General features: G+C 41.1%; 1 protein-coding gene across 15 annotated transcripts in view; it reads right to left on the minus strand.

Moving 5' to 3' along the window:
• Positions 1 to 22,031, minus strand: part of pde7a (phosphodiesterase 7A) — a 30,719-nt gene extending 8,688 nt beyond the window's left edge. For 4 of the 15 annotated variants that reach the window (XM_082547540.1, XM_082547539.1, XM_082547538.1 and 1 more), the window contains exons 1-2: positions 11,692 to 12,901; positions 758 to 818 (exon numbers count right to left, since the gene is read on the minus strand). In XM_082547540.1, coding sequence (XP_082403666.1) covers positions 758 to 818; positions 11,692 to 11,829 — 199 coding nt within the window. In that variant the 5' untranslated portion in view covers positions 11,830 to 12,901. Of the gene's footprint in view, positions 1 to 757; positions 819 to 8,546; positions 8,688 to 11,691; positions 12,902 to 19,968; positions 20,010 to 21,959 lie in introns of those variants that run through there. The other 11 variants (XM_082547534.1, XM_082547533.1, XM_082547531.1 and 8 more) reach the window with 9 other exon arrangements.
• Positions 22,032 to 22,390: the final 359 nt, after the last annotated feature.

Here is a 22,390-nt window from a genome sequence, read left to right on the forward strand (position 1 = left end):
AGAAGAATACAGACAGGATAACACTTCAAGCAATTCTACTCTTCTACTTTGCTGCTACCTCCCAGCCAACAAGTATGATATGAGGTGCCAAAAGTTCCATGCAAGACAGCATCCTTGTTTAGTACACATACCTCAGGGGTATAACCAGCCTCTAATCGCACCATTATCCCCAGTAACCTTATTGATTACGGAGCTGAACTGGCTGCTTCCTAGATGCATTTGACTCCATCTGCCTGGCAGAGCTATGAACCTTCATCCTCACATCCATTTTCTAAGCTGCTTATCCTCTTTAGGGTCACTGAGTGCAAATGGACATGCACGAATGCACGCATATGTACACAAAAAAATAACCTCAGCCAGAGACGCTTTAGTTTATTTACAGTTAAAATAAAAACCGTATGCTCATCACATATCTGATTGAACTTTTAAGACTGAAGACTACCGATACACACACACACACACACACACACACACACACACACACACACACACACACACACACACACACACACACACACACACACACACACACACACACACACACACACACACACAGAGAACCCTATCGTGACTTGAAGATTAAAAAAGGCCAGGGATTGAAAGGATTCTGGACATGCCCTTAAATGCGCATCTCAGTGCTTTTATTTTAACAATAAGAAATGGAGACGATCACAGAGAAGGTAAACCTTCTGAGGTCTCGAAGTAGTGTGACTGTGTCTCTACTGTGTGTATGTAGAAAGAGCAGGTTAACACTTACCTAGCATACGAATATACAGCGCTGTCTGGTCAGAGCTGTCGTAGGAGATGGCCCCTCGTCTCTGAGCGGGAGAAAAAAAACAGAAGAAACAAAAAGAAAACATCAGCTATTGTTCAACCGATACAGTGCAACGCAATTACAAATACTGCCGAACAACAAAGAGGTCCCGCCTGTCCAAAACCACGTGTGAAGTATAACAGTCCCTAATCACCAATAAAGACCAGTGGTGCTCGAAACATCACTTCTTTTTATTGGTTCAATAAATAATTGTAAACCTGAGCCCTGCAGCTGTTTTCTTACTATAACAATCACAGTGCAACAACAGGCGCACCCCAAAACACTTCTTCTGAAACAGAAACATGTGCCTTATTATTATTTTTTTTTACATTTTAATGCATATGCAGGACTTGATAAGAGGAGGGTGGTGTAATGCTTCTGCTGCAGGTTCTAATCTCCAGTGTGTACTCTGTATACTCTGGTGTTATACTGATAAACATGCTCTAGCACCGTGTCATCAGCCTGATTCGGCACTGCTATCAGGCATGTGAGAAACACATGTGCTATTTGGGGACACACGCACACAAACACACAAACACACACACAGACACCAATAGTATTTTTTTGATGTGTGAGGTTCTTATGCAACTTAAAGATTTGCCTCAAAGCATAGTTTGAAAATGCAGAAGTATTAAAAGTATAGATATATTTTCTAAAGTTATTTATTCTGATGTCAGCACGTGAATGCACTTTGATTTAGTAAAAGTGACTATGGTGGAATTGACAGCTTGTACAGATGTGACGGACCAGCTAGCAACAAGTCAACTTATCAGCTTAAGAGTCTAAACTCAGAGCTTCTGGCAGCTGCTTCATAAAAGACTTTTTTTGCTTTGTCTTCTTAAAAGCAGTTACAGGAAGTGTTTAGTGGCCATCTGCTAACTGTTTATTCAATAAAGTCTGAGCTAAATCTAGATTTGGACATTTAATTTAGACTTTTTATTCCATGTCAGAGTGTGCCAAGGAAAAATAAAATGATGAAAAACCTTTTCAATGCAAGACAAAAGCAGAGGGAGCATTATGCGTAAATAACATAAACAACACTCAGTCCTTTCTAAATAGTACCCCTGTGTTAGGATTCGGTCTATGCCTTCCATAATCCAAAAAGCACACTTTAAAGCAGTGGACTAAGACAGGCCACAACCAGACTTGCACTATGATGAATAAATCTTTAACGTGCATTGAACGACGCCCATTCGTTTACTTAACCGTCATTCAGTTCAGGATGGAGCCTATCCCAACTGTCAACGAGCAAGCATTGTGATACACCCTGAACAGGTTGCCAGTCCATCACAAGAGGCAAACAACCAATCGCACCCACATTCACACCTACAGCCAGTTCAGAATCACCAGTTAACCAAACGTGAGTATCTTAGGACTGTGCGAGGAAGCAGGAGGACTCGGGGGAGATCCCACACAAACACAGATACCCCTCCCCATAAAATAAAAAGCACATCAGGGAACTTTATTCATATTATTGTTCCTTGCACACAGAGACAGAGAAAGAGTTTCATGAAATTTACTGAAATGCAATTTAGTAGCAATTTCAAAAGCAAAATTAACTTCACTGCACAAAACTCTTCTGGAATATCACTTTTACTGCTTACTGTAACCCACGAACATGAAATACCACGTAAATGCTGTAACTTCCTGAAATACTTCTCTCAGTCAACACTGGGTTCAGCATCACATCCAAACAAATCACAATACCATTTCCTGTAAAGTAATGCACTTGACGCATCATGTTTTAAAATATGTAAATACTTCCTCAATATTCGTCAGCAGTGCAGCAAACGGCTTTGGTACGCGGGCTGCAGATACATTTTTAATGCATTGAGGAAAAAAGAAAAGAAGAATAAACCAGGAAATAAACCATTTAGGTTATTCAGGTTTCGAGAGAGGAAGCAAATGAGTTGAAGAAACATTGAAAAATGTTCCAGCAAACCCTGTTTACTTCTTTATCCATGCATCCATCCATTCATCTTAATTGCTTATACAACTTAGGGTTGCAGGAGGTCAGCAGTCTATCCCAGGGTACACTCTGGGCTGGGATAACAATCCATTAGAGGATAAAATTTTTACTTTTATTCTCTGCACAAAAAACAAAATCCAGTCCTAACTAGTATTCCAGTGCATGAAGGCAGCTGCGACAATAGTGTTACTTGCACAGCAGTAGCTGTAGCAGGCACGACTGCCGTAACTACATATTTGCTCTGTTGACAGACAGCTGCCCAAGGCTACAGTAAGGTGCTGGCTCACCTCTCTGTGCACTTTACACATCCTGGCCCCCCTCCAGGTCAACTCTTCACTCACCCTAATGGGGCTACCCTTGTCTAGAGTTACCCCTTTCACAGAGATCCTGCATAACTGGAAGATTACCTCACTGATTGACTCGGTGCCAGACTTACAGCTCTCTACTAGGACAAACTGTTTTTAAAAGGAAGATGTTTTGGTCCACTGACAACCAACCTGTTCACTGTATACAACTCTAAAGAACAAAAGGGCCTTACTGGATCCTTAACCCTCCAGGTTAACACAGGGCACCCTTCACTCAAAGCACTCTAATGAAAAGAGAGCATATTTTTATATAAAGGAAAGTTATAGTAAAAATAGATTTAAAAAGGCAAAACTAGGAAGCTCTGTATTATGGTCCACAACTACAGAGTACAGCAATGGGCTTGATAAATATGTCTAATCTGTGGCCATTTAACGACAGCCGGCAGGTCACACCAAACACAAACGCATGCAAAAACACAAATGCTCTGGCTTGTACACTCATTACCTCATATAATTAGGATTACTGTGAATCTTTCACACACACAGATATACACCTAACAATGTCTGTACTCTAAGCTCATGACAGCCACCAATCCAAAGCTAATATTTTACTGCCTAGCAAACAGCTTGACTCAGGGTGGGTAATGTGCAAAGCTGTATTTTAGTGTCAACAGGCCTCTGTGTTTACACATGGTGCAGTGTTTAGTGTGAGCATTATAGATTGTGGGTATGTTATCCACGGAGCTTGTGTGTGTGTGTGTAAGATGGGGGTTGGAATAGGCTGCAACACGTGTGGGAACTGTATAATGCTGGCTAAGAGTGGGTATGAAGAGTGACCAGCCCTGCTAACACAGCTAGCACCAACAAAACCTTTTGCCTGGCCCCACACACACACACACACACACACACACACACACACACACACACACACACACACACACACACACGTCCAGCAGCCAGTTGGCACTTACTGCCATGACCTCCCTTGTACAACAAGTTGGCAAGAGCTGCACTTTGTGTATATCACATTCTCACTGTGAACAGAAGGGAAAGTCAAATTTTACCCTTGAAATGGCCAGCCCACAACACACCCACACACAGAGACACACACACCCTCACATACCCTTGACACGCCTTGCTGCACCAACACACAAAGCCAGACAACCATGGGCCTGTCATGGTCCAACAAGAAGTTAAGTCACTTTTTTAAGCTTTGCGCTTCTGGCATTTATGCTTCACAGCTGTGACTGAGATAAGAAGACAGATGCAAGATATCAACTGAAGAACTTGAGCTAAATGTCACATGCACACTTAATTTATTAAACTACTATTAGATTACTATGACCTGGATGACTGAGAACCTACACAGATTTATTAAAGTTTAAAGAACAGTGTTTATTCACTTTAATTAACTACAAAATTGAAATTACAACATATAAAAAGACATCCAGCACTGAGCTTCTTTTTTTTTTAAATTGGTAATTAAAGTTTTGTTTTATTTCTTACGGTAGTTTGAGGGTTTTTTAGGGCTTTAGAGACTGAAAAAGCATTAGTGCACATTATGCAAACTATATGGTGCACACAAGAAAAACAAGAGGTCTTGATTTTCTTGCACGTAACAATACAAGCCTTAGAGTGGCAGGTAGATACTAGTAAATGCCCTTTTTCATGTCATGACCAAAACTTGCTTGATTTGTTTCCCAATGACTTTAATACAGTTAAAGTTACTCCAAGCTGCTTCGAGCTGTCCTCCAAGAAACTGCAGCTTTACAAACTCTGACTTCACTCTGGAGCAGTGCCAGTTTGCATTTGACCAACAGCCTCAGGGATGAAACAAGGCAGAGCCCAGATTAAACTTTCTTGCAAGTTTCTGTTCCTCTTTAGCATTTTCTTTAAACATTAGGTTAAAGCAAAACAGGGGTGTGATGGGTGAAACGTGACTCACTGGGCTGGAAAGCCATGAAGTCACCATCCAGCCATTTCTGGTGTGTTCAAGATAGTTTTACACAACACTTTTGTACTCTCTCCTGATCACCCCGAGCATTATAGCTACCAAAAACCAGAGATACGTGTGTACAGGATATGCTAATCTTGCCATCTAGATTTTCTAATAACTTGTAATAACTGCAAATGGAGTGAGTAAACACAGTGTGAAGTTGTTAGCTTTGCATAAGGAGGCAAAATGAGGACAGTTACAAGTCCAGATGGCATGTGAGTGAGCAAACATTTACGTTAACAAATCACCACACAAACAACAGGGCTGGCCACACCTTCGGTATATAGACATCTAGTTTAAAGACTAGCTGGCACATGTCAATCACAGAGCCCCTATGAAACAAAACAAATCATTATATTTTAACAGCAAAAAATGAACCCCCTTCTACCCAGTTCCCACTTGCTGTTAAAGAACCTATAAGTAATGACAGTTGCTCAGGTCCCCAGGCTACTCTTGCCCAAAAACACTGAGGAATGAGAACATGGAAAGTTACGCAAGTCTGCATGTCAAAAGGTAGATTTCATCAGCTAGTATCAGTATTTGGTATCAACGTGGCTGGTTGTTACAGAAGTACATATCACTTCGATCACTGGTCACTTCGTTAGGTTCACTTGCTCAACTACTCAGTAACATAAGTATCTCTTTAGCCAATCACATGGCAGCTACACAGTGCAATCAGGAATGCAGACATGGTTAAGATGACCTGGTGTAGTTCAAACTGAGAATCAGAATGGGGTAAAGGGTGATGTGAGTGACTTTGAACTAGGCTTTTTTTATTTTTTCATAAACTGCTGAATTACTGGGAATTTGGTGTAAACGACATGTAAGCATGGATGCGTCCCAGCTGACGTCAATGGTCCAAGCTGGTGGTGATGCTCTATAACGGTGTGGGGATATTTTCTTAGCACATGTTGGGCCTCAACTGAGAATTGTTTTTGCTGATCATGTCCATCCTGTTATGACCACAGCGTAGTGTTCTCGAACATGACAACAGGTTCACAACAGCCTCCACTGTCACCTGATCTCAATCAGATAGAGCACCTTTGGCAAGTGGTGGAATGGGACATTCCACCACAGCGCCTCGCTGTATCAATGTGTCGAGCCAGCTTTAAAGGCAAAAAGGGTCTAGCCCAGTACTAGCAAGATGTAACTAATAAAGTGTCAGATGAGTATATATAGAGATATTTACCAGTTAAAAAACTAAGCAAAACAAAAGAGAAAATAAAGGAAAAACAAACTCTACAATGCCTTTTGCAGAAATATTTTCGGTAACTTTTAGGTCAATTTATCAATTTTTATACCAAAGGGATCGGTATCTCCACTCCATTCCATCAAAACACTAGCTGAGGGAATATTTTTCGGAAGAGTCATCCCTCCAGTGACTAAAGAGACTTGGGACATCGTAGCAAAGATGCACCAAAGCCGTTCTTGAGGCACATGTGAGCCTAACATCTTACTAACACGCATGTTGGTTTTTCCCTTTAATTTGCACCAAATCTTCTGAATTATACACTTTATTAAAACTTAAATGAGTAACAATGACTCATTCTGAAGGTTTTTTCAATTTACTTCAACATAGCTTTAAAAATTTAACAAAACTTCTATTGCTTTCAGTGCCTTTAAATGAGTTGCAGTCTGTTGGTTTTTGATTGTAGCAGTCTGAGAACAAGCTAGCTTTAGTTCTGTTTGCCGTTTTAACCACTAGGCCTAACAGCGCAACCATTGTTCTCCCTGCAATTCCATCTAAGCTCGTTTACATACAGCTCTGTTTTTTTATCTCGGCTTAGCGCCACTGCCTTGGGGCACAACACTCAGGTTTCTGAGGTCAGGACCTAATGTGAAAACTCCTCACTATGTGGCTGACCCCCAGGGCTTCGTTGTTTGTCATTTTCTCACCCGTATAGTTAAACAGACACAAACAAATATCAGAAAACATGCAGTATGATTAATGCATGCAGAATTAACCCAAAAACACTCATTTCAAAACACTCAGAAATTCAAAATCATTGCTCAAAAAGCACTTTCACCAGAGCACCGTGAAAGAGCAGATACAGATGCCTGATGCCCTTTCAATGGCACAATCGAATGAAACATTCTCACACTTCCTGATTTGAAACACAGGCCTAAAACTGGCTTTTACTAGGTTATAAAGATCTTAGAATTTGACTTAAACTGAGGACCTGCCTATTCCAGTAAGCAAGTCAGCTGGGGCCAAGCAAATGAGGAAGCCAGCAGTATTCCAATAAACTGACATATCAAAAAACAAAGCAGTGCACACATAAACCCTACACACACACACACACACACACATATATGTAAATGCTCGAGATAAAAAGCAGGTGGACGGGTTTTTCATAAACCAAAAGCTTTCTTCTGACTTATGGCCTCTTGCAGCGCTCTGCTGTGTGGGACGCCAAATTCCAGAAACTGAGTGCTAACCTATAAACAAAAGCAGATCTGGAGTGTGTGTGCGCATGTGTGTATAATATATATTTTAGCCACTACATACACTAAAACCCTGGATAGAGTCTACCTGCTGGAAGAGTGTTTTATGAGTACTGTGTCCACTGTTAGTTTTTGCAGCTGCAGTTAGTTTTTGCGAGACGCCCGCTGCTTTGGAGGAGAGGCCTGGGGTGAATTGGCCTGATATCTTGGCCAGCAAATGATGACGAGTGTAGCAGTGAGCAGTGTTACAAGGCGGCCTGCCTGTCAAGCAGTCATATATCCACAATCAGTGATTTTTTATTGTTATTTAACTTTTAACTAGTCGCCAAGTGTGTCATAAATTCTTTTTTTTTTTTTTTACACCGAGTGCTTAAAAGGGCCTTATATACACACATACTGTAAGTCTACGCTGCACAGGAATTTCATTCATCTCAAACATCATCCCCAGGCTCTAATTGCCTCTCGGGGCCAACTTCATGCCCCGTCCCTCCTTAGAGCCTTCTGAGGAAAACAAACGAAACCCAGGTCACCAACCAGCGCGATCTGTCTGAGGTTTGAAACCAGTAGCACTGAGAAATAGACTCCCTTCCTGTATAGGCTCATACGTCAATAAAGCCACAGTAAATAAGAATAAAAATCAAGCAGCGCTGATGTTGTGGCTGTCGAAGTGCATAGCCACACTCTCGTGGCCGACAGCACTCGACGCTGCAGCACAAAAACAGATCAGTCACGTGATAAGAGGGGGCCCCTTGCAGAGACAGGGAGGCAAACAGAAAGGGTGAGGAGCGTGTATGGTTGAATGAAGACAGGGTGCAATATTTGGCTCCTCTTTATTAATCAGCGGGTTAATAAACACCCGCAATCCCCCGCCTTCTTATCGGCAAGCAGCACAGTGCATTCCAGCTCAACTGTGTGAATTCAGCGTGAAAAGTTTTGGCGGCGCAGGGGTTAAATGTTTTTGTGAAAGGTTGTGAAACACCAGGCTCAGAGTCTGAACGGCTCCTTCAGCATTCTTACCACATCCTGAAACGACGTCAATCTGATGGCACTGCACAGGAGGAAAAAAAAAAACAAACAAAAAAAACCTTATCGGTTCAGTTAAAATCAACAAAGTAACTCCCACAAAAAAAAAAAAAAAAAAAAAAGCACGGCACTGTATTCCCTTATCGACCTCTCCACAGAAACACCCACAGCAGCAATGAAACAAGCAGTGCCAGCCTCCACCCTTATGCACGGGCTTCTCATCATCATCATCATCATCATCTCCTCTTGTGCGTAAACATCTCAAATGAGGAGCCAATCTCGGGTCAGCAGCCACTACAGCACTGATGATATCTCTCACTGTGATATGACGAACTGATAGCAGATCAGTTCTCCCAGTCTAAAGCTGCGTTCCTCCCTTTATCACCAAAAATCATCGCACTGCTCAGGCTTCATCAATACTCCGTATTGACCCCCTTTTATCTCTGCAGGATCTTTCTTTCTGAAAGTTTAAAGCCTTATCGCAACCGTGTGACCGTGCGTTACTGGCAGCAGCTCACGACAGCCAAACAAAAAGATGAGAAACTCTCGTTCCCACCCTGTGCATCATCTCTTAATATGAGATGTATGTAATAACACAAGTAACATACTGTCAAGCTGTGTGCAAATGCATTTGTGCTTTGTAGTTTAGATGAGAACCACATGACTCTTTGCAGCGTCCTCCTCTTGGTCCTTTCATTTTGCATCAACCTAATCTGACTTATTCGTGTCTTTGGTTCTCTCTTTTTCCAAGAGAAGCCAATGCGACGCCATATTCCAGGAAAATTCTAATTCATCTTTCACCCCACTTTTGGGATTTGATCAACTTACAACACCCATTGTGCTAAAGACAATGGAGGCATTGTAATGGATAAATGGGCCCCGTTTATTTAATGCCGTTGCTGTTTTCAACGCCTCTTCAACGGCATATTTACACCCAATCATAACAATTCCACAGTCACAGAGTGACATATTCTTCAGAGACTCCGACCCTACTCTTTCGTCCACTGTTTACGAGAGGAAATGTCTTCATCGGCGAGGGAAGGGGAGGGGTGCATCGGAGAAAGAAAAAGAGGGAGCTTGTGAGCGAGCGGAACAAGATAGCCAGAGAAAAGAAAAGGGACTGAGACTTCGACCATCTGTGAGCCTGGCAGCAAGCCAAACCACTGCCCACAGAGCTGAGGCCCATGCCTAACTGCCTCTTTCTGCAATGGTAGTCCAGCCCCGCTTCCACAAACAACAGGCCTGTGGAACCACACACAAAAACACAGCAGCCACCAAGGACAAATGCACCCTTATGGTCATAAATAGGGCCCAAAAAACAATATTTGTAGAAGTGTAATTGCTTGGTGACAAAGGCTGAGTGACACTGCCGTATGCAAGCAGGTTCACCAATTCTGCCGATGTTCACAAGGGATAAAGACAAATGACTACAACGTAGGCTGGTCTCAATGTTGTCTGCAGTGTTTGTAAGCCTTCTCCAGTCCAGTTTCATGGGAAATGATTTTAACACTAAACAGTGCACTTTTTATGACAAAGAAGCAAAGGCTGTGAAGGCAGACCGGCCGAACTGAGAGATCAACGTGAGCAGGAGACAGAACGGCTTCACGGATTCTGTTTGTACATAAAAGGAACAATGCAGCATTATACTTATATTGATTTCCTTATAAGGATTTAGGATTTCCCCCAAGGAATCCTCCTTTGGACTATGGTCCAGAAACCACCATTGTGCAAGGACAGTTTGAGGATGTTGAATTGGTTTTATGAAAAGCCTCCTGACTGACTCAGAGAGAGATGTTTGCACAGTGTGTTCAGAGAGTGTTATTGAGTGACCACATGGTCCAGCCAACTTATCCAAGATTGCATGATATTGGTCACCAAAGGACAAACACTAATGACCCAGTGAGAAAAAAAAAAGAAAAAGAGTGCTGACAACAGGCCTATGAATCGGTCTTTGAAGGGGCTGCCTGTGAGGATGGATGTAGGCTCAAAGCAGAGACACACATGGGTGGATATGTGGAGCAGGGTCCTGTACAAAGAACTAATGGATGGCCCATTGAAGAGGACGCTCACGTAGTCATAGACAGTTGCTTAATGCTCAGTTAATGGGCTGAGAGGTGCCGTGCAACACCGTGGGAGTTTCTGTTCACAAGCAACTAGCAGGATGTGACCCCAACGGCACGAGAATACACCCCGCTGCTACTTTTGTCAAGAAACACTGAATCAATAGTAACGATGCTTCCCTTTTTAAAAGGAGCGACACCGTGGAGAAGGGACTTCATTGACTGGTGACATGACGTGCAGCTTTTTGTTGTGAGCTGGCATCGCAGGCACATGCCTTGATTAAACTAGTGCGCTGGACAAAGGCCAAAGAGATGGTACCATTACCTCAGACACGTGCTCAAATGTGGTTCAGCGATTGGCTAATGTATTCAAAATGCACTGTGCTGCCTGCCAGTGTCTGTGTGTACATGGCAGTCAAGCAGAACATGACCCCTGCTGCCCCACACACACACACACACACACACACACACACACACACACACACACACACACACACAGGCTGTTTTGAGAAGCAAGAGGAATAAACAAAGGTAGGCTCACCAGAGGGACATTTTCAAGAATTCAACACTCTGAGAAAGTAGGAAGTTCAAGCATGACTCAATGATTTAAGCTCTCCTCCCAGCATGTTAACATAAATAACTGTGTGGCACGTTCCCTCTGACTCCCAGGAGTGAGCTGGTACACCTCAGCATCATGGTTCTGAGGAAGGCTACAAAGTTTAAACTGAAGAGGCCTTTATCAGGGGGAAACATACACAAATGTAAAGTTGGCTTTGGGTGATGACTTGGTGTGTGTCTTAGGCTCTTGAAGATAAGAATATACAGTATGCCTCTGGTGGAGAGCTCTCGCAGTGTGTGTGTGTGTGTGTGTGTGTGTGTGAGAGAGAGAGAGAAATGGGGCCTAAATATCCAGCAACCACCTGCAAGATTCCTGTGGATTATTTATATGGTTTCTGAAAATGATGTGGGTTTTAAGACGCATGTGCCCCCCCCTCCCCAAAAAAAATAAATAAAAATAAAATAAAATAAAATAATCGAGCCCACTGTGATCAGATGATAGGAAATGATACGTGTTTTACCTGTGACAGCTGTCTTGGATCAGGAGCCCCGAAGAGAGAAGAGCTGGAGCTGAAACTAATGGCTCCCCTTCGGCTGAGGACATGCTTGGGAACCGGCCTGTCTAGAGGCAAAACCGGCAGCTGATAACATACTTCCATTGAATAGTCAGGGCTGAATCCGGATCAAAAATATAGGGAAAAAAATGAAATATTTAATGGGAAAAAAGACAGCAGATGCAATGCGGAAAAAAAGCAGATGAGTGATTAACTAGAAAATCTGCCGGGGCAAGAAATAAAAGAAAAAGAAAAAAAAATCTTTCACTATTGTGGAAACGATCTGATATCGAGCTGCAAAGTATTTCTGTTCATCATGAGCGACTTAAAACTTGTGCAGATCGCCTTCATTGATGCTGTGTCTCATCTACCTCCAGTTTTACCCCCTTTGGTGTCATTCTGTCAGATTTAAAAAATAATGATAACAGTAATAAATCATGCTGCTGTTGCATTTGCCTCTTTCCTTCTCATTTTACTCAAATCCGGGCCCACGGACGACGAGACCTTCTTGCCATTTTCTGGGTCTTTATGAAATTGCTTCCTCATTTTCAAAGCAGAAAAAACCGCCCGCTCGCTCGGCTTTCGTGGCGCTCGCAGATCCGCATATCACGTATCCCGGCGTGTAAACAAAAGGCACGACCACTTCCAAAAAATGTCATCAACATATCATGTTGTATGCTACGCCGGCGGACGAAGTGAGGCAGCTCCAGGATGTGAGAGCTCGTCGGTCGTTGGCCCGGAGGAGGAGGAGGAGAAGGAGGAAGGGGGGGAGGCTTTCTCTCATTCACACTTTATACCGCCGGCGAGATTTTATCAACACGTAGGGCTTCTCCGTCTTTTTATCTGGAGCTGCATGATGAAGGAGCAATTGTCTAAATTCGCCGCTGACCGTAAAGCACTAAGTGTCTGGCTCAGAGAGGGGAACCCCGATGCTCATTTCACTCACTGCGACTCCGCTGGGTGTAAAGGAAACGTAGCGACGCGCACTGCAAATCTGGCAACCCTCTCAAAAAATAATAATAATAAAAAACAAAAAAAATTAATACCCTACGCGGCGGTTTTTTTTCACTACGACTACCTACCTATCGTCCTACACATTAGCCTACTTTACGCTTTAAGAGCGCACACCACCTGCCAGAGATGGTGCTGTTGGAGCGAGCAGAGGGGAAAAAAACCGCCCTTGTTTTAGCTCGACCAATGGTGTGAAAGCAGCTGCTCCAAGCTACACGTCGATTGGACAGTGACGCTTAGACGGTATAGAAGGACAGCTATGATTAGCTGTGAGGCCAGGGCAATCCCAAGACCTATATGAGCAGTCGTTTGCAGACGGCGTGGACTTTCTCAAGGGTATTCCTCCACAACGGGGCTTGCCCTGCAGCGGTCGACATCATTGCCTGTGATTACCTTCCTCTCATGAGTCATACTACTCTGGAGCTGAGACTTACCGGGAGTTTAAAATGCAGCCTAAGAACAGCTGCAAAACCTTCATCTTTTGTTAAAGAGTGGCCATATATGAGTGCATGTGTTGACTGCGAGAAAAAAGGAAATTCAGTACAAAAGGATGACTTTGAGTTGAGTGTTTTACTGTCCGCGTGCATTGTTTGGACCTTCCGTCTACCCCAGATATCTCTAACACACTTGGCAATTCATTATCTTTCACTATACAGTGTAGCTGCAATTACTCAAATCAACCCCTAAGTGAAAAATTACTACATTCACATTTTCACTCGAGGTTTCTCCGCCATGCCCGTGTGCTCGGGGACAATGGGTGTGCCATGGTAACAGCCAGGCCCAGTGCCAGTGTATGTATAATCCCCTCCATCCCCCATTTTCACGCTCCTGAATGGTCTGAATGCAGTTCCCCACAGCCGTACCCCCCACAAAGAGAGGTCCTGGCATCTTTTCCAGGCAACTAAGGCAACACTGCAAAAACACAACAACAAATGTGTCATAGACAGTAGCAGGAGACGACGGAGTACCAGAATACCTAACTCAAGCACAGCTATCCCATTATCTAAGGGTTGGGGTTTTATTTTCAGATCATTTCCTTTGTGTTTAACACTACTAAAGGAAACTATAGGGCTCAGTAGCAATACACAATAAGAGTTACTCTTAAATTTTATATATGTTCATCTAAAAGAGTCATCATACACCAGGGTACATTTGTGTTTTCCAGGGGATATGTCAAGATTAGAAAAGACTCACTATAGTGAAAGGCTGGCCTAAAAGTATCAGATATTCAGCATTCAATTAAATGGTAAAATATCTGTAGCTACTTGTTGGCTAAATGATAAAAGCAAGGGGATATCTTTTTTAATATAAATATGGAAATGGATTTTAAAAAGTTGAAAAAGACATCCATCTTATTAGCTGCTTATCCAGTTCAGTGGGTGGACTTGAGCCTATTTATTTATAGTTTATAGCTCATTTAAACAACAGAAGTTGTGCTCTAGAGGCAGGCACATTTAAATTCCGGGTCTCCAAAAACCCAGTTTCAAAACCCATCAAAAGCTGAAAGGTGTGTTTTTATTCTATTAAATGATTATTGTAGAATCGCAGGGATCATTAAAATGTGTTTAGAATTTGCAAACTTATGCTGACTCATGCCATAAATCTCGATACACTGCTCACCCCTACATACACTGCCTTTATATGTTAAAAGCATCAGTATCGGTATTGCTATTGGCAATACTGGCAATACAATATTTACTTAGTATCGGATGGATACTGCAGTATCCCCATACCGCTAGTATTCATGGTGGTACTGGAGCTGATCTGATAGTGCAGGTACCTCTGGGAAATAACACAAAAAAGGTAGGAAACACAAATGTGCTTGTTTTCAGAGGATTTGTTTGGAGGAATAAGAAAATAAGTGAAATTTCTATTTAAATATTCTGGGCTTTTGTTTTCAAAGCAAATTTGGCCTTTGCAAACCCAGGCAGATGATTAACAAAGTAATATTGTGAAGAGTTCATGGAACACCTCGTGGCTGAGAATACATTCACAAAAGTTTTTAATGTGACGTTTCACGTGTAAATGTCTAAAATAACACTCCTTGCTTTTTAAAAAAATACCCGCCGCTGCAAACACTACAGAGATGGCCAGCCACAAATAGGCTGTACTGTTTTTAAGTGCACGTTTCTGAAACTGCTTAATCTAGCATGTGACGGTGTCAGTGGCACATCACACATGCAAGCACACGACGGCACACGCTTTACCCCTACTGCTTTAAATATACATCTTGGAAAGCTTTTTCATTCATTAATTCGCTCCTCAGCCATCTTTTTTTTTGCCACACTCACACAAAAACTACCACACACCATGCATGGTGTTATATACTAGCACTGAGCATCAGTCTCAGGAGTTTTAATAAAACAGGTAAGGTGCAAACCTGCAAATTCCCTTCGGTGCCACAAGTGCAGTGTCTGCTTCTGAGAACCCCCAACACTCCACTCCCTGAGGACAATGTACCACGGTATCCCTAATTAATAATCTTCTACTACACTGCAAGAATCACTGGAGTCATTTTATTTTCCTTTACTGGCAGTTTTTCTTTCCTCTATAGGTCTCTTTGAAAAGCAGGTTCATTATGTGCACACACAAACACAAAAACATAAAGAAACTGCGGATTTCTGATAGATGCTTGTGATGCTCATATGTAATTTTAATGCTCATCCTCTGGATTGTATTTATGATCAGGTTAAAACTGAAGAAATGAACAGCATGCTTTTGAAAATGTATCGCTGTATGTATCTGGAGCCATCTTGTGGTAAAAAAGGGCCATTACAATGACAGTGTGCTTTTAGATTTAAAACAAAAAAATAAAAATGATGTTCATTTAAACGAAAGAGCATCTCTAACATAATATAAAAATATAAAATAGAATATCTGGTTACTGCTACCAGCTTTCTGAATGTTGCATATCTTCTACAAATACCGCAAAATCTTTCAGTATGACAAGCTAATACAAAGATCACACAAACATAGCTCACCTAATTAAACATTTATGCTTTATGTGGAAAAGAATATGTCGAGATAAATACTACAAACTACATAAAACGATCATTTCAATTGTTTTAAACCGAGGCCCGAATGTTTCCCAATCGCCTCATCTCTCGTTTCCATCTACGCTGTGCACAATATATCTAATTAAAAAAAGAGTGTGAATCACAAGGTGTAACAGCATAATTGTGACTGCAGTGTCTGTGCTGTGCTGACGTCTGCAATGATGTCAATATGCAGCTGTGAAACATGCTGGACATACCCTGTTTTCTTTCTGCCACTAGATAGCACCCTTTTACTGTGTTGAAGGCCTGCACAAGTTACAGTGACAGCTCCGTAGTACAAGTACAGTACGATACAGTATTATCCTTTTTTGGTAACCATTAAGAGTTGAATTGTTTATTTATTTAAATGTGTAAAAACTGATTTATTATACAAATGTTATTAAGCAATTGGATCAAAACTCAACAATTAACAGATTAGATGTAACACTGACATTCATTGTCTGGCACAGGTGGAGATAAAATATTAGCCAACAACTGCAAGGTTCTCTGCTTCTCCCCTCTGTAACTGTGCTATCTAAGAAATTACCTCGTAAGTTATTTGGCCATAAGGCTGGTATTTTGCATAACAAAAACTTGATTTGTTAACTGGCGAGTGGGTAGTCTCAAATACTTTAATACTGTGTCTGCCTCTGCATTAAAAACTACAAAATGATCTTTGCACCTTGCACCTCTGTTTCCCCCTCATTAAGATCTCAGCACAGAAGTTAAGAAACAGTTTATTGATCAAGCTCCTGTAACGATGCATGAATAATTACCTCAATGACAGAATGAATATTCACAATAATCCCACTATACTGTGTTCATGCTTTACCCTTCGTCTAAACCAGATACCTCCTGATATTTGAACAATCAGCTACCAGCTGTTAAAATCACCCTGCTTCACTATCCTATGAAACAAAGCTTTAAAGGACTGCACTGTTCATGGTTTACAGGCTGTGAGGTTTAAACCAGGCTGAGACAAGCACTTGAATGCTGAGTGCATCTCAGTTTCCCATGACCATGCGGTGCAGCGGTGCTTGTTAAAACAGGCTGACGTCTCTTTTACGTCACCGCACGGCAGAGGATGTTACATAAAGTTAGGAGTGAAAATCAGGCTGATTGATTTCATCTTTCCTCTAATCAAGTGGCTTTATCGAATAGGATGTTAGACATTTATATGTGAGTGAGAGTTATCGCATCTCGTTCATCTGTTTATCCATCTCCCAGAAAGAGTGTGGCACACTTTTACTCTAACTCCATTTTCATTTTCATTTAGTTCAGTTCAGTTTTATTGAACTGATCACAACAGCAGTCGCTTCAAGAAGCTTTATATTGTAATGTAGAATAACAGAGTTAAAATCCCAACAATCAAACACTCCTTTAGAGCAAACACTTGGCAATAGTGGAAAGAAAAAACTCCCTTTTAACAGGAAGAAACCTCCAGCAGTACCAGGCTCAGGGAGGGCCAGCTATCTGCCACGCGTTGGGTGTGAGCAGAAGAAGACGGGACAAAAGACACACTGTGGAAGAGAGCAGGGGAGTAATAATAAGTAGTTAAATGAGGAGTGGTGCGTGTGTGTGTGTGAGGACACAAAGAGTGTGAAGAACAAACACTAAGCATAACTAAGGAAGGATTCAGGATCACCCGGTCCAGCTCAATCAATTTGTGGATGACAAGATTGGGATTTTTCCGCTCTAAAACATTGTAGGTTGACATGTTTTGTTACACAACTGAGCCAAGTTGTGCAATTTTGAGCCATATTATACAACAGCATGAAAGGTGCATTTTAAATGAGATCTTAACACAGATGTTAGTGGCCTGTATAGGGGACGGACTCTAAAGCCAATGATAATGTGGCTACTGGAAAAATGCTGACTGAGCCTTTTTTTCAGAGTCACTCTTTGAGTTTTGTGGGTTGTTTTGAGTATTTTTAAGTAATTTATCATGGCTGGAAAGTGACTCGGTGAGTTTGTGTCTTGATCACAAATGACACAAATGACGTGATCTCAACATAATGAGATCGCGTCTAAGTTGAGTCAAGCCTGACCTTTACTTATATTGTCATGGATCCCAGTCTGTAATTTTTCCATTAATCCCTCTAACAAACAAAAAATATAGAGAAATATTAAAACATTTTCATAGCTTAAATGATCTGTATTCATTTACACACTACTACTTGTGTTTTGAAGGTATGGTCAAAAATAACTTCTAAATATATACACAGCAATGAAGTACTAGAAAACGTTTCTATTTATTACGATTAAAACAAGTAAGCTATATCTACAAAGTGTGACAATATTCCATTATGCCCAATTCGATTTTCATGATATTGTTCATTTAAAAGAAACAGAATAAGGTACTGTACTGCGCTCTTGATCTGCAGACCAGAAGCTATTAAAGTCCGACAGGCACAGGTGAACCTGGAAGCATTTTAGAGGATAATCTGACATGCATTCTTTAAAAAAAATACCAAAAAGTAGAGGCACGCCTCCTCACTGCTAACCTTAAAGGTCACTGCATGTTGAAGGTTCCTGCTCATTTATTCATATGATAGGGGATTGCTTACTTTTACAATGAAGTACCTCTTATATTATCCAGACTCTTGGCTGTAACAGTAGACAGGACCACATGTAGTTTTCTTTTATAACTTATCATCACTGTGCATCTGGAAACGCCAGAGAAAAGATCTATTAGCTGGGATAACTAAGAGGACTCACTAAAAATGTAATCAGGGTAATCACCGAGCACTGGATCTTCTATTTCTTGGAGAAAATAAATGTGAATGCTGCTGCTAAATCAACTATAAATATTTGGTGTACAGCTGCTGTATCTCTTTGTATGTAACCCCAGTATGACCTCAGCAGTACTGCTCATAGTATCACAGTATCATAAACAGGCCTGCGTTATCATTTTGTTCTTTTGCAACATTAACACAGTGACGGCAAATCCTCGAAACTGCCCAGAGTATCACTAGTTCAGACCTGAACTATCCAGAAGTTGCATAAATGGATAAAGATCTGACCTTGCTTTTTTTTTATTTAACTACATCCTTGGCATTTAAAAATAATGTGAAGCCTAGCTGATGGTGTCTGTGTTCATTTCAGATGGAATACCTTTTAAGTCTTGCTAATTACTGTTCGACGTTAATATTTCTTCATCCCAAGCGAATCCGCGGTGAATTACTGCTACCTTTAAAATTACTATTCATTCTAGGGTATGATCATACTTTTTCTGACCCAAAGACTCTCAGCTCAGTGGATGATTTAGGACAGATATGGAGATGAAGAAGAAATGGACATTATCTGGAATTGCTCGCAGAGAGTTTTTAAATCACAGGCACTGACTGCTTGCCATCTGCGTGAATACAATATGACTTCCACCTAACTGAAATATTCATACAAGTGAACAGATGGCACCCTTTGCTCTGCTCCCTTTTCTGGTCCCTTATACACTTTCATCTTGCTTATGAGTTTGTAGACATCTTATGTGTGGGGTTATGTGTGAGCGCAGGTGTATTTCATGGCCTTGGCAGTGCATGCAGACCTTTTTCACGATTCACGCAAAGCACCGCTTACCAACGCCGAGCGAAAGAGGGGAACAGGAGTTTCACACTGTGCTCTTTAAATTGGCAGCTTTTAGCCTCAAAGGCAGCACTGTCTGGCATTCATATTGGCATTTCATCTCCAAGTAATCTCCACACTGCTCTTAATTTGTCAATCTTTGTTGGATTTTTACTAACAGGCGCTGCAATATTATGAGTCAGATAGTAATGGCTGAAAAATTATGAATTCACTTCAATCACAAAGACATAACCCAGAACATCTTCTTAATTGATCTCATTTGAATTCACTTTTATCTAAATGGTGAGCATCTGAGCAGCCTGTGCTTGTCGCTAATGAATATGTAATCATGCTAGTTCAGCCTTTTTAGAGGTTACTGATTAAAACTGAATAAAGTGGTGTGCCCACAGCATCACAAAATGACTAAAAACTTCAGTTGTAGTACATCACAGAGAAAAAACACATCAACAGAAAGGAAAACTGGGTGAGACACACATGAAAAGCTAAATGACAAAAATTAGTAAGAGCGGTGTTTTACATTTACATAGACTTGCAAATCACAAGAGATGGGAACTTTACTATTTGAATGTGTATATTTCTCATCCTTTTCCCCCCATTTTATTATTTTTTTTTTCACCTTTTTTCTCATTTCTTAAAGTTGATTCCTAACCTGCAAACCCCGGAGTGGACACTAAATGAAACAAAGAGACAAATTAGAGAGTGTGAGAGAGACATTCATTCATTTTCAGTATTGACATCTGTCTAAAATGTTTAAATATGACTCATTGATTCTGCATGAAAAGCACTGTGTGCACATCTATGTGGCTTTATATAAAAGGAAAAGAGGTGCGAGGAAGGCAGATGTCATATTGTATGAGTCAGATGAAAAGAAAAAAGAAAAAGATGAGGTATGCTTAAATGGGTCAGAAGCTTCCACTATGAGGATCCTGCTACGTTCGCTTTGACATTGAGTTTCTAATTAAAGAGTATGTAAATATTTTTTGTATAGGTCAAATGTTTTGAAAAAGTGCATCTTTAATTGCTTCGTTTGCGTGGGACATTTAGACGTGACAAATATTTGGAAATAAAGTGAGGAACTCATACAGATTCATGAAGATGAGCACTCCATTAGCAGAGGACAGGGGTTTTAATTTGTAATTGAAATAATGAGAATCAGTGGACGGAGGAATAACAATCGTGCAACAGCACAGAAATAAACAAAGGCGCTTTATTAGCGTGTGACGCTTGCCACAGTCCTCCACACAACTGTTAATTACGGTCTCTGAGTCATCCATCTGAATGTGTTCGCAACACCTTTATAAGTCATTTCACAGTCAAACAAAGTGATAAAGTCTGTTTTCATCATGAGTGGAGAGATAATCAAACACTAAACAATCACTTTTAAATTCCCTTTTTGAACAGAGTGCTTGCAGGTGTGATCATTTCTTATTTAACATGCACAGCAGATTTGCAGGATATGCTGTGTATTTGTGCTGACTAGACCATCACTGCAGGCAGTGCAGTGCCAAACATTTTCAAGCTCACTTCTATCTTTCATCCACCCAAAAAATCTACTCGATTCTGTGGGAAAGTTTAAGAAAATCATCAAATCTGTTTTTATGGATTAGCATTTATTTTTAGAAAAATACATTAACTGCCAATACTAGCCATTTTTTTCAACATCTGAAATATGCATTTTCATTAAAAGAAATGATTAGAGAAGCTTCATAGAACAGCAATTCTTAGCAAATTTGTAAAAGCGCTCAGAATTTCAGGTGGAGGGGAAAAAAATACTCTCTCCTTCGAGCCGGAGTCGAACCAGCGACCTAAGGATGTCTGGGAAACCACTACAGTCCTCCGCTCTACCAACTGAGCTATCGAAGGGAGCTGACGACTACAGCTAACCCATGGGTATTTATAAGATCGGCTCGTAAAACGCTTTATTCTCTGCTTCTGCGTAAAGTCACAAATATGGCGGACGCCCTGTTCAGTTAACGTGTTTTCGGGAAATTTGCATTCGCTACTGTTTTCCACTTGAGCTAAATGGTTGTGTGTAAGAGTTTCCCCACATATCTCAAGTAACTTGGTGTCCCCCAAAGGAACTTTAACATTGCAAGCCTTTCAATAACTTAGCAGCTATTAAACCCTGTTATTATTCATATTCGTTAGAGCTAACCTAGACAGCTTAATAATGCTACCTTACCGCACTGTATTTCGGCATGATATGCGAAATATATCAAACACTACACCGCAAGATTGGACCGACTACGTATCTCACGAGCAATAAATACACAAACAACGAGTGACTTCCGTACCGGGGAATTAGCTCAAATGGTAGAGCGCTCGCTTAGCATGCGAGAGGTAGCGGGATCGATGCCCGCATTCTCCAATAACATTTTCATTCAATGTAAGGCCTTTAACATGCTAACAAACACCAAAATGTTTTAACTGAATTGTTCTTTTCTGTTTTTTAAAATAGTAGCAGTTATCACCTACATTTAAGGATGCGGTGAATACACCCAATGTTATGGTTGTCGTCCTTATGCTGTTCTCTAAGTGTAAATACCCATGTGCAAAAAACGCTTAACACATGCCATAGTTTGTTTAATGCTAGGTATTTTAACAAACCTCTCCTGTGCGCTGTTATCTTCCCTCTAACGTAATGGTCTGTTCCAAACTTTGACGGAAGTCACATTCGATAGCTTCCTGCTGCTAAGTTAACATTAATGCAAAGCTGGCACTTGATTGGCAACATGGTAAAAAGGTGTCGAGAACTACGTGTTTTCAGTAGAGATTTTCAGATGCTATCAATAATTTTAGATCTAAAAGTCACATGGGTCATATGATTGCATCTCTTGCTAAATCACTCGCCCCCACCCTATGAAACGCATAGCTACATTGCACCCAGCGTAGAAGAGGCTGGGGATGGGCTGCTGTTCAGCACTGCCCTACTTAGTTTCAAATATGGACAAGGCAAAAATGGCAACCTTAGACGTGACAGCAGTAGCTGCTAAAAACAGAACTGACACAGAGGAGATAGGAGTCTACACCCTCTAGGA

This window comes from Aulonocara stuartgranti (assembly GCF_965226115.1).
Source record: "Aulonocara stuartgranti genome assembly, chromosome: 9".
Lineage (NCBI taxonomy): Eukaryota > Metazoa > Chordata > Actinopteri > Cichliformes > Cichlidae > Aulonocara > Aulonocara stuartgranti.